Source organism: Melospiza georgiana, chromosome 26 (assembly GCF_028018845.1).
Source record: "Melospiza georgiana isolate bMelGeo1 chromosome 26, bMelGeo1.pri, whole genome shotgun sequence".
Classification (NCBI taxonomy): domain Eukaryota; kingdom Metazoa; phylum Chordata; class Aves; order Passeriformes; family Passerellidae; genus Melospiza; species Melospiza georgiana.
In genome coordinates this window covers 4,613,526-4,624,497 of record NC_080455.1, presented here as the reverse complement: position 1 = coordinate 4,624,497, position 10,972 = coordinate 4,613,526, and the positions used below count along the sequence as shown (strand labels likewise).

Genomic DNA, 10,972 nt, shown 5'->3' with positions numbered 1-10,972 from the left:
GCTGGATGGGCTTGGAGCAGCCTGGGATGGTGAAAGTGTGCAGGGATGGAATGAGATGATCCCTAAGGTCCCTTCCAGCCCAAATTCTGGGATTTTCCAGAAAAATCCAACCTTGAGCATCCCCAGCTCACCTGTGACGAAGCAGGGCTGATGTTTCCTCGCTGCCCTCACTGCCAGTAAATCAGTTTCCCCCTCAGCCTCCTGTGCCAAGTGGGCAAACCCCAGTTTGTATTTACAAGCTGCCATTCTCGTGCAAAGCCTGCAGCAGCTGGAGCTTCAAGGAAAACCCTGAGACGTGACAGAGATTCATGCAGCACAGATAAGCAGCTGCAGCCTGTTCACTTGCAGATTTGTGAGCCGATAGCAGCTCTGAGCAGCAGCCCAAACATGGACCCTTCTGCTGGAGGCACAGCTGACTCAGTTTCCCTCCATCCCAGGCAAGAATCTGGAGGATTCGTGAGCAGAAATCCGAACTGGGCTGTGGGAACCTCCTCCTGAACAGTGGGAAAGGCCCTGAGAGCAGGGCAGGCACCCTTTCCCCTGCACTGCAGAATGGTTTTGTATATTTAAAATTCCCCGCTGGTTTTTCCCACCACAAACCAACCCACAAAGTCTCCCCCCTGACATCACAGAACATCCTCACCCCTGCCAGGGACATCTGCACTCACTCATTCATCAGAGCTAATTAAGGGAACGCTAATTGTGGAATTTTTTTTTTTTTTTTTTTAGGGTATGTAGTAATAATCAAATGAGCATTGTTGTTATTAAGGTTAAATTGTTGTTGTAAGTTTGAATATTTTAATGGCAAAATTGATGAGATTGTTGTTTGTGGTAAGGAATAGTTAAGGTAATGTTGGCAATGAGAGTATTGGTTATAAAGTTAAATTTTTTTGTGAAAAATTCTAATTGTGGAACTTTTTATTTTTTAGGGCATGTAGTACAATTGAACAAGGTTAAATTGTTGTTGTAAAGTTTGAATATTTTGATGGTAAAATTGATGAGATTATTGTTTGTGGTTAGGATTTTTTAAGGGAATGAGGGTATTCGTTATAGCATTTTTTGGGTGAAAAATCCTGTTTGCTGAACTTTTTTTTGGGTATGTAGTAATAATTGAATGAATATTGTTGTTATTAAGGTTAAATTGTCGTTGTAAGTTTGAATATTTTAATGGTAAAATTGATGAGATTGTTGTTTGTGGTTAGGAATTGCTGAGGTAATGTTGGCAATGAGAGTATTAGTTATAGCATTTTTTTTGGTGAAAAATTCTAATTGTGGAACTTTTTTTAGGCTATGTAGTAATAATTGAATCAGTATTATTGTTATTAAGGTAAAATTGTTCTTGTAAAGTTTGAATATTTTAATGGTATAATGTTGGCAATGAGAGTATTAGTTATAGCATTTTTTTTTCTGAAAAATTCTAATTCGTGGAACTGTTTTTTTAGGGTATGTAGTAATAATCAAATGAGTATTGTTGTTATTAAGGTTAAATTGTTGTTGTAAGTTTGAATATTTTAATGGTAAAATTGATGAGATTGTTGTTTGTGGTTAGGAATTGCTAAGGTAATATAGGCAATGAGAGTATTAGTTATAGCATTTTTTTTTGTGAAAAATTCTAATTGTGGAACATTTTTGGGTATGTAATAATGATTGAATGAGTATTATTGTTATTAAGGTTAAATTGTTGTTGTAAAGTTTGAATATTTTAATAGTAAAATTTGTGAGATTGTGATTAGGAACTGTTAAGCTAATGTTGGCAATGAGAGTATTAGTTATAGTATATTTCTTTTGGTGAAAAATATTGGAAGAGAAGTGTGATTGGAATACATATTTTAAAATATGATTCAGTGTGTTGTCGAATTGCATTTTATAACTTTAGTAATATATTGAATAAAGATTGGTGATTAATTTTAGGGTAAAACAACTTCATTTAATCTCTGTCTCCATCACCTCCCCCTGGGAACTCTTGGCTCTCTGTGCACTCAAGAGAAACCACCAGAAAGGAGCTGGAAAGAAGGAGATGGGAGGAAATTCAGACTGCAATGTCTGAAAACAGCCCTTGAGCATCCTCTGAGGGGAGAACTCATCTTTGGGCATCACCCAAAGCTGCAGGGAGAGGTTTGGGTTACCAGGGGATAAGGATGTGCCCAGCGCCAGCCAGGTCTGGTCCCTGCAGGGAGGAGAGGAGGATGTGGCTTTGGGGTCAGGCACTTCTGTGAACCCAGGTCCTTCAAAACCCTTTCAGTTCAAGCCTTTCTGTGCTTCTACCCCCAGGAAAGGGGATGGATTGTGTCTGCAAAGCCTGGGAGCAGGGGATGTGTGACAGCTGGGATTTGGGCCGTGCCTCCTCTCTGGGATCCTAAAGCCCTGACCTGGTGGTTTAACAGCCACTGCCCACACCCAAGGGCTCAGGACACAGAAAATCCAGCTCCCTGCAGCCAGTGGAGCCTCTTGCAGCTCAGAGAGACCAGCCTGCTGTGCCCTGTCAGGACCAGGACATTCCTCTGGCTGCCCTGGGTGATTAGAGACCCAGGCAAGGGGCTCAGAGACCCTGACATGGGGTCAAAACCACCTGTGCCTTCCATTTTTGCCCATGGAAAAAATTACCGGCTTTGTGTGAAGAGTTACAAGCCGCAAAAGTTTGAGTAGAATCATGGTTAATTTGTCACAGGGTGAAAAAGCAGAATTTTAGGGATTTAGATTGAGGGTTCAAGAGGCAAGATGGAGGAATCTGGGTGTGTCCTGTCCTTCTTCTCCTTCTTCTTGTCCTCCATCTTCTGCTGGGATGGTGACACTTCTGAATTGGTTTAGAGTGGAGGCAGACTGTCTAACATAGGTGATAGGTATTGGAGAATTATTGTAAATGAAGTACACATAGTTTTTAGTATAAAAAGTTAACACCACCCCAAGGACAGGCACTGTGTCTCAACCCAACCTGCTGGACAGATCTCAGCAGGCTGGAGAAAGAATGGAATAAATAAGAGAAAATAAACAACTTTGAGAAGCAGAACCGAGGAATCTCAACTTCTTCTTTTGTCACAGGGCTGGGGAAAAAAGACTTTTAATACCTCAGGGGTCATCTCAACCACAGAAAACCCAAGAGTGCCCTGTGACCTTTCTGTGCAGCTGCTCTGTGCCCTGGGGTGCTGAGAGGGAGCAGAGATGGAACCCTCAGAGCCCTGGGCACTGCTGGTGCCCACAGCCCTGCTGCCCATGCTCCCAGGAGGGTGGCACCACACTGGAGTTGGTGAAGGGATCTGTGCCCATCATCCTGCCCATTTCTACCTGGGCAGTTTTACTCCTCATCAGTAATTGCAGCTTCTTCAAGTCAGGTCCCATAAGTTCTTGCAGGTCTGTTACTCAACCAAGATAGCTCAGCTACTTTTAGGGGCATAAAGTCAGCAGGATGGCTGCTGTGGCAGTGTTGGGAACAAAAAGGTTTAATAAAAGGCAAAATAACAAACAGAGGAAAACTGAGCTAGGTGCAAGAGGTTCTTGCTCCTGGTAAAACACCTCACAAAAGTGATTAGTTTTAGTTTCTTTGTTCTCTTCTTTTTCTAGTAAATTGCCCAAGCAGGATTTTTTGGCTTCTGCCTAATTAGCTATCCTTAAATTTGAAGTGAAATTCCCCAGGCCTATGAGGTTTTTTCACCTAATGGAAGAGAGAAACTTCCGGGCTTCTTTCCTTTTTGAGGGAACAAAAGATACTTTTGTCACTCCATCAATAGGAGGCACATTCCCATACTCATCACCCCAAGAAGGACAAATCCAGCTCTTATTTCTGATTCTGCCACAGATTGAGGATGCAGAGCTGTGATTTCTGCACCTCTCAGGTGCAGCAGCCAGAGCCTCCCTCCTGTTAAATGTAATTTAAAGATCTAAACATTAAACATGTGATTTAAACATTTAAACATTAATCATGCGATTTAAACACTTCTCTCTGTGGCAAGGCCACAAAAAACACACAACACACGCTGGGAGGGGCAGCTTTGAGTTTACTCGAAGTGCAAGCAGGGTTCAAGCAGGAACAGGGTTATCTCTGAAGGAAGTGGGGTTTCTTGTGGCACAGCCTCTTTTTGTGCCATCTGGGGCCATCTCTGCTCCTGCCAGGGGGGACAGACAGGCAGACAGGGACAGACAGCAGCCCCAGAACCCAGTGAAGGTGCCCTGAGCAAGTAATTTGGGTTCCTGAGGAGACAGCAGGGAGTTGAGCCTTCAGCAGGGGCAGGAAGGAAGATTTGCAGTGTCCCGGGCACAGCAGAGCTGGAGAAATGCTCCCACTGACTGCCATTACTTATTCATGACTTTCCTGATCCAGGGCAGGTAGTTGGAGATGCGGGCGTAGACCCCGGGTGGGGAATCATGGCCAAAGGAAACAATTCCTTGTGCCACCTTATTGCACACCAGGGGCCCACCAGAATCTCCCTGGGGAGAGATAAAGTTCATTTTAGAGACAACAGATATTTTTTTTTTCTTGCCTGTGGTAACAGATTTGCTCCCTCCCTGCCCTGGGGCTCCATTCCTGCCCCATTTCCCAACTGGGCTGAGCTCTACCCCTGTGGCTGGTGCCAGGACATCCAGAGAGGCAAACCCTGTGCTCAAACACTTGTCACCTGCCCTGGGAGCTGCCCCAGCTCCCAGAACATCCCCTGTGCCCTCTCCTACCTGGCTGGAATCCCTCAGCTGGTGGAAGCTGCCAGCACAGATCATGCCAGAATTCAGGTTTGGGTAGAAGAGGCTGCATTTCCTGCGGCTGTAGATGGACACCTGGGTCTCAAAGAGCTTGCTGGTGGGCCTGTCCTCGTCGATCAGACCCCAGCCTGCAATCATGCACTTGGTGCCCGTGGGGAGGTCACTGCCAGTCCTGGGCAGAGGGATGGGCTGCACGTATTCATTGAGAGTGACCCTTGATGTCAGCTAGAAGGGGTTCAGAGAGGGCTGTGAGCGGGATATTTGCTCTGCAGAGGCAGGCAGGGTCTAGCAGGCTCTGCCAGCTGCTGTGAGAGCCACACGAGGCTCCAACCCCTGCCCATGGCTCCTTCCCAGATCCCTCCCAACCTCCAGCACCTGGGGCAGGAGCAGCTTTGGGGAACGAGCCCCCAAACAGGACAAGCTCTACCCAGCCCCTGGTGTCCCCCAGCCCCTCTGCACCCTCAGAACTCCTTGCCTGCAGCAGCATGATGTCGTTTGCATTGGTGATGGGGTTGTACTCAGGGTGCTCGTAGTACTTGAGCACTCCTCGGACCTGCTGGGATTTTTCTGGTTCAAAGATGTTGTGAGCCCCCAGGATGACTGTGGTGTTCCTGGCCATGGCAGAAGGGGGAGGAAAGGGGAAATCAGGCTGGGGAAAGGGGAAATCAGGCTGGTAGTCACTCACTCCCTCCCTCATTTGATATAACTCATTTTACAGGCAGGTGCAGAGAGGGACCTGCTCCAAAATCACTCCAGGGAAAGAACTCCCACTCTAGGGGAGAAAAAAAGGGATAAAACCCCTGTATCAATACTCACCCCAGGCAGTGTGCAGCTGACATCACCCAGTCAGGGGCCACCAGGAAGCCCCCACAGAACCCCTGCTCTACTATCTTCAGGTATGCCATGTAGGGGTGCGAGTGGGGCCGTGCCTCGTGGCCCCCCACAATCTCACCCCGTAGAGAACCTGCAAAAAAACCCAGCCTAATATGAGCCAGGGGCTTCTGAAACCCCCCCAAAGCAGCCCCAAAGCACAGCCCTGACTCACTGGCATTGGCCCAGGGGCAGCAGAGCAGCAGAAACAGGGCTGGCACTGTCCAAAGCTGGCACATCTTTTCCCACTTGGGTGCAATCCTGAGTTTGCCCCTAGCCAGGAGCTGCTTTTATAGCCTGCAGGCAGCTGTGCCCAGCAGCCAGGAAACCATGTGCAAAGGGCTGATTGGGTTAATCAGGGCATCTCTGGCCTGGCCAGCTCAGTGCCCACGTCCCCCTGACTGGCACTGATGGGTGATATAGCCCAGGGTGGAAATGCCAGGGCAGATAGAACCTGGCACAGCACAGTCACAGCCTCAGGGGGTGCTGGAAGCAAGATTAGAAGTGATTTTGAGGTGTGATTTCATAATTCTCCCACACTTTCTCTTTAATGTTTTCTTGCCCTGAGGAAATGTAAGGTTCTAGAAAAAAGCCACTTTAAAAAATCATCAGAAAAACTTGGCCATTTAAAGTTGTGAATGTGCTCCTGAGGAGACAATCCTGAAATTTGGTCTTTCATATCCTTGTTTTCCTTTGAGAAATGCTCTGCAGAGCCTCTTTTCTTACAGAGATTCACCATCACCCATTTAAATGAAAGGGCAAACAGCTCAGCTGGTTTTGAGCGCTGTGAAAAGTCAAATCTGCAGAGTTTGGGTCAGCCCAGATCAGAGGGGCTCTCTTGGCTCTTCTTGGCTCCTCTGGGGGCAGAAGACCGGGGACTGGGATGTGGGAAATGCTCTGTGCATTTAGTAGAAGAGACCAAAGCGGGGAAGTGCAACCACTCAACTGCCAGGAGTGCTCAGTCATTTTTAAACCAAATCTACTCCACCCTTCCTGGAGCACAAAAACACCTGCAAGTGGATGCCATGGGCTGTGCTGGGGCCATGCAGCCTGACACTGAGCTCTCCACAGAGCTGAACCCATGGTTTGGTATTTTAAATCTTAATATCTGAAAGCACGAGCTTTAATCAGGACTGTGCAGCAGCACAGCAGGAAAACCTCAAGAGGAATCATCGATGTTTTATCTTGTGTTTGTAATTTGCTCTTTTTGCCCGGCAGTTACTTGTGGCTGCCCCACAATCTGTGGGTGGAAACCTTCCTGGGAGCAGCAGCCCCAGGACAGGAGGGACAGGCCATGGGCACAGGGAGCTGAGCTGCTCTCCTGCTCCTCTCTGAGTGCAGACAAGCTCCTCTCTCTGAGGCCAAGGTGTTTTGGCTTTCCTGTTGACTTCTGGAGGGTGCCAGGGATGCTGAGGTGCCTCATCCATCAATACCTGCTTTAGGCACGGAGCTGGAGAGGTCCAGAGGGCTTCAGGTGTCCCCTGTGTGTCCCCTGACCCTTCCCAGCCCAGCACAAGGAGCCACCAGGCAGTTTCAGACAGTTTCTGGCAGTGTCAAGCAGTTTCAGGCAGATTCTGGCTCTGATCTGAAGGGAAAATACGAGAAATGTCGCAGGAGGGGGTGTCCATCCTCTGCCCCACTTGGCTTCAAAGAAAGAACATCTGAACTGGGATGTCAGCAGGGGAGAAAGGCCAAGATCCAGCTCAGGCTGTGGCTGCAGAGAGCAATGGGGATGAGACAGAGCAGGAATTCTTCTTCACGTGGGGGCTCAGACCCCATTAATCCTCAGTCATGAGCTGGGGTCTCCTTGCATTGGATGTGTTTGTGGAAAGGGCATTTTTTAGGAAGATTTTTCCTTGTTTTGCTGGTCCAGAGAAGCAGAACACCAAGGGTGAGGGGGTCAAGCTCTCCCAGCAGCTCACCTGCCTCGGGCAATAGAGTTTGTCTGCCCCAGTCCCATCCTCTCCACAGATCTCTCAGGAATCCCTGAGACTCAAACATTGCCAGCTCTTGGAGAAGCTACTTAGAGCCCCAGGAACATTGCACTGTTGGACAATACCCTTTTCCTGACCCAGACCCAGAGACCCAGAACTTTCTATCCAGTCCTAAAACTCAACAAATCCATTTCCTTAAACCAAACCCTAAAAACTCCCTACAAATCCACTTCCCACATTCCACCAGCTCTGTCCTGAACAGACCCATGAGCTGGAGGTTCCCCCTGAGGAAAAAGCAAAGCTCACAGGGGTGATGTGCCGGGGTCTCACTGACCCTTTGGATTCCAGATTTGGGGACAATTTGGGGGTGATCTCCTGGTGCTGAACGTGCAGCCCTGCACTCGTGGCTCGGCCTTCCTGCTGATTTCCTCCCCTTCAATCTGGGGTCATCTGCTGACCTTATCAGCGTGACTTTCTTTCCACTCTGCTGATAGGAAAGGCCAAAGCCTCAGCTGAAAGGGTGAGGGTGGAGGATGGAGCCCTCAGCTTTTGATGAGAACCACTCTTGCTTGCACGTGGCTTTCTGCAGGAGCCACCTTTGCATTTTCCTGTTGTCTGAGCTGCCATCCAGGCTGGGATCAGTCCATGGGCTCCCTGGACAGCTCCCTGCTCTTTCCTCTCATCTTGGTGACATTTCCATGGCTCCCTGGCAGTCTGGAGTGAGAGCCCAAGGACTCTGAGACCCTGAGTTAAAGGGTGCTCTGCTTTTCTTTCATCTCTGCCACTCTGCAGCTGATTTGGGTGGGGTCCACCCTGCACAGAAATGTGGTTGATGGTGTAACTTCCCCTTTTTTACTTTGGTAGGTAGAAGCTTCACTTATTTTGCACGAGGAGCTGTCCCCACTACCTGCACCGTGCTGGGCCTCAGATGAGGAGCTGGAGAGCATTGCTGAACCTCCCTAGGGCAGCAAGAGCCTCCCACAAGCCATGGCAGGTGAGTGCAAAGGCAAATTCACATCCACAGCTGGGAACAGCACGTTCCAAGGCTCTTCTATTGAGTTTTGCAAATATAAGGAATTAGGCCAATGCTGGAAATGAACATTTCAGCCATGCTCTGGTTCCTTGGTTCTCCTCTCAGCACCTTGTGCCCCCTCAAAGGTGGGAAGCAGCAGCTTTTTGCCTCCTTCCCTGCCTGTGGGAGGATCCTCACCCATCCCTACCAGGTGTTTGGTGAGTTGAAGGTGTAGTTGCAGTGTCAGGGCACGTGCTCAGCTTGGAGCAGCTGGATTGCTTTGGAGTGGAGGCACCCCACAGGTGCCAGAAGCTGCACAGACAGGATGGATGTGCCTGAATGTGCTCTGAGAGAGTGGCAGGAGCTGGGCCCATGGAGTGACAGCATGGATCGTCCTCCTGAAGAGGGAAGAGGGATGATCTGAGCACAGGGCAGTTGAGGAACAGGCAGTGGCTCTCCGCCAGGCTCTGCAAGCAAAGCACTTTGTGTCTCGAGCTGTCTGGGTGCTCTTACCAGCACTGGGATCTGTTCAGGCTCCCAGACCCCACCCATCTAGGCGTTGTCCCTGTTTGACACAGCTTGCTCCAACCCTGGCACGTTTCTTCACCCATGTCACACCTTCACAACCACAGCAAAGCTCAGAATAACCAGACCCTTACCAAGAAATGATGACAGTTGTTAGAAGAGATGTCAATAGTGGCAGTCACAACAGGAAATTTTATTAAACAACAGGAAGCCCATGCTCATGGGTGGACTTACAAAACACCTCACCCTCCTCTCCCCTTGCTCTTTCAGTGCTGCAGTGCTGGCAGACAGGGCTCTGACTCTCCCCTCTGCTGAGCAGGGCTGGCTGCAGCCCTCCAACAGAGGATCTGCTCTGCCCCAAGCCTCACCTGACCCTTCCTGCATCGAGCACCCGCTGAGTGCAGACCCAGGCTCAGAAGATGGCTCCTCCAGTGCTGGGCTGGCTGGTGAATCGCTCCCTCCTCCTTCCCCTGGACTCTGCTCACCTGCTCACCTCCAAAGCCTCCTGCCTGCAGCTGGCTGCCACCGGGAACATCAACATCATCCTGCAGCACTACAACTTCTCGGGCAAGCTCAGCAAGCGCCACTCCGCCGACGAGGGCATGGGGCCTCTGCGCACGGCCTTCGCCGTCATCAGCTGCCTCATCATCGTGGAGAACCTGCTGGTGCTGCTGGCCGTGCTGCGCTGCCTGCGGGGCCGCCGCTGGGTCTACTCCTGCATCGCCAGCATCACCCTCAGCGACCTCCTGGCGGGCATCGCCTACCTCTGCAACCTCTGCCTGTCGGGCAGCAAGACCTTCCAGCTGTCCCCTCAGCTCTGGTTCCTCAGGGAGGGCATCCTCTTCGTGGCCTTGGCGGCCTCCACCTTCAGCCTGCTGGTGACGGCGGTGGAGCGCTACGGCGCCATGGTGAGGCCCATCGCGGAGAGCGAGGCCAGCAAGACGCTGCGGCTGCGCGGCCTCATCGCGGCCTGCTGGCTGCTGGCCTTCGCCATCGGCCTGCTGCCCATGCTGGGGTGGAACTGCCTTTGTGATTTCCAGGCCTGCTCCGTGCTCCTGCCGCTCTACTCCAAGAATTATATCCTGTTCTCCGTGGTGATGTTCAGCGTGATCCTCCTGGGGATCATCGGGCTCTACATCTCCATCTTCCTGCTGGTGCAGGCCAGCTCCAGGCAAAGCTGCTCGCGGAATGGCCGCCGGCGCTCGCTGCGCTTGCTGAAGACGGTGCTGATGATCCTGGGGGCTTTCATCGTGTGCTGGAGCCCTCTCTTTGTGCTGCTGCTCTTGGATGTGTTCTGTGACACCGGGGCCTGCAACCACCTGCGCAGCCTGGACTGGACCCTGGCTCTGGCACTGCTCAACTCAGGGGTCAACCCCGTCATTTACTCGCTACGCAGCGTGGAGGTTCGCCGGGCCGTGGGCAGCCTGCTGAGCTGCTGCTGTGTCAGGGCTGGGCTCTGCAGGCCTGGCAGCTGCGTGACCATCTCGGACATCAACTCTGGTTCCTCCACGGAGAGCTCCCTGCGCTGCCGGGACAGCTTCCGAGGCCCCACGGCCAAGAGCGCTCAGCCCAGGGCGCCTCTGTCCAGCAACTCCAGCATGATGAGCAATCTGCCCAGCCTGTGAGGGGAAAAGAGGTGCCAGACAGCCCCCAGGAGCTCATGGGGCTGCTCCTGGCCTGGCAGGGCTGTAGCAAGGCTGAGCAGTTGTGAACTGCACCATCAGACTGATGCAGCACAGGGACAGGAATTGCTCCTTGAATTGAGTGAAAGACACAGGGACATTTTGGGATGGATGCTGTGCTGGGACAGCTGCAGTGCTCAGGTTCTCTGTGTGAGCTTTGGGTGTGCAGAGGTGCTGTAGCTGCACACCTGAGGATGTTTTGCCCCATAGGGTGGATTTTCCCAACCGGGTGGCCCTTCCAAGACTTTGGAATCCTTTTG

General features: G+C 50.8%; 2 protein-coding genes across 2 annotated transcripts; one reads left to right on the top strand and one right to left on the bottom strand.

The window, feature by feature from the left end:
- Window positions 1-3,976: 3,976 nt before the first annotated feature.
- On the bottom strand, window positions 3,977-5,805 carry LOC131093674 (mast cell protease 1A-like). The gene is made up of 5 exons (XM_058040941.1): window positions 5,735-5,805; window positions 5,506-5,653; window positions 5,165-5,300; window positions 4,663-4,914; window positions 3,977-4,422 (listed from the first exon to the last, which is right to left on the bottom strand). Exons 1-5 carry the CDS (start codon window positions 5,796-5,798, stop codon window positions 4,288-4,290), a joined length of 735 nt encoding a protein of 244 aa, XP_057896924.1. The 5' UTR covers window positions 5,799-5,805; the 3' UTR covers window positions 3,977-4,287.
- A 3,644-nt stretch (window positions 5,806-9,449) lies between these two features.
- S1PR4 (sphingosine-1-phosphate receptor 4) lies at window positions 9,450-10,655 on the top strand. Its single transcript, XM_058040956.1, has one exon. It carries the CDS (start codon window positions 9,450-9,452, stop codon window positions 10,653-10,655), a length of 1,206 nt encoding a protein of 401 aa, XP_057896939.1.
- Window positions 10,656-10,972: the final 317 nt, after the last annotated feature.

What these genes read in the sequence shown, in the direction of transcription:
- LOC131093674 (XM_058040941.1), bottom strand. Translation starts at nt 5,798, where the DNA reads ATGTGCCAGCTTTGGACAGTGCCAGCCCTGTTTCTGCTGCTCTGCTGC. An exon ending in ACGACATCATGCTGCTGCAG is followed by an intron (nt 4,915 to 5,164) that starts GCAAGGAGTTCT and finishes AACCCCTTCTAG; the next exon opens with CTGACATCAAGGGTCACTCT. An exon ending in AGCTGAGGGATTCCAGCCAG is followed by an intron (nt 4,423 to 4,662) that starts GTAGGAGAGGGC and finishes ATCTCTCCCCAG; the next exon opens with GGAGATTCTGGTGGGCCCCT.
- S1PR4 (XM_058040956.1), top strand. Translation starts at nt 9,450, where the DNA reads ATGGCTCCTCCAGTGCTGGGCTGGCTGGTGAATCGCTCCCTCCTCCTT.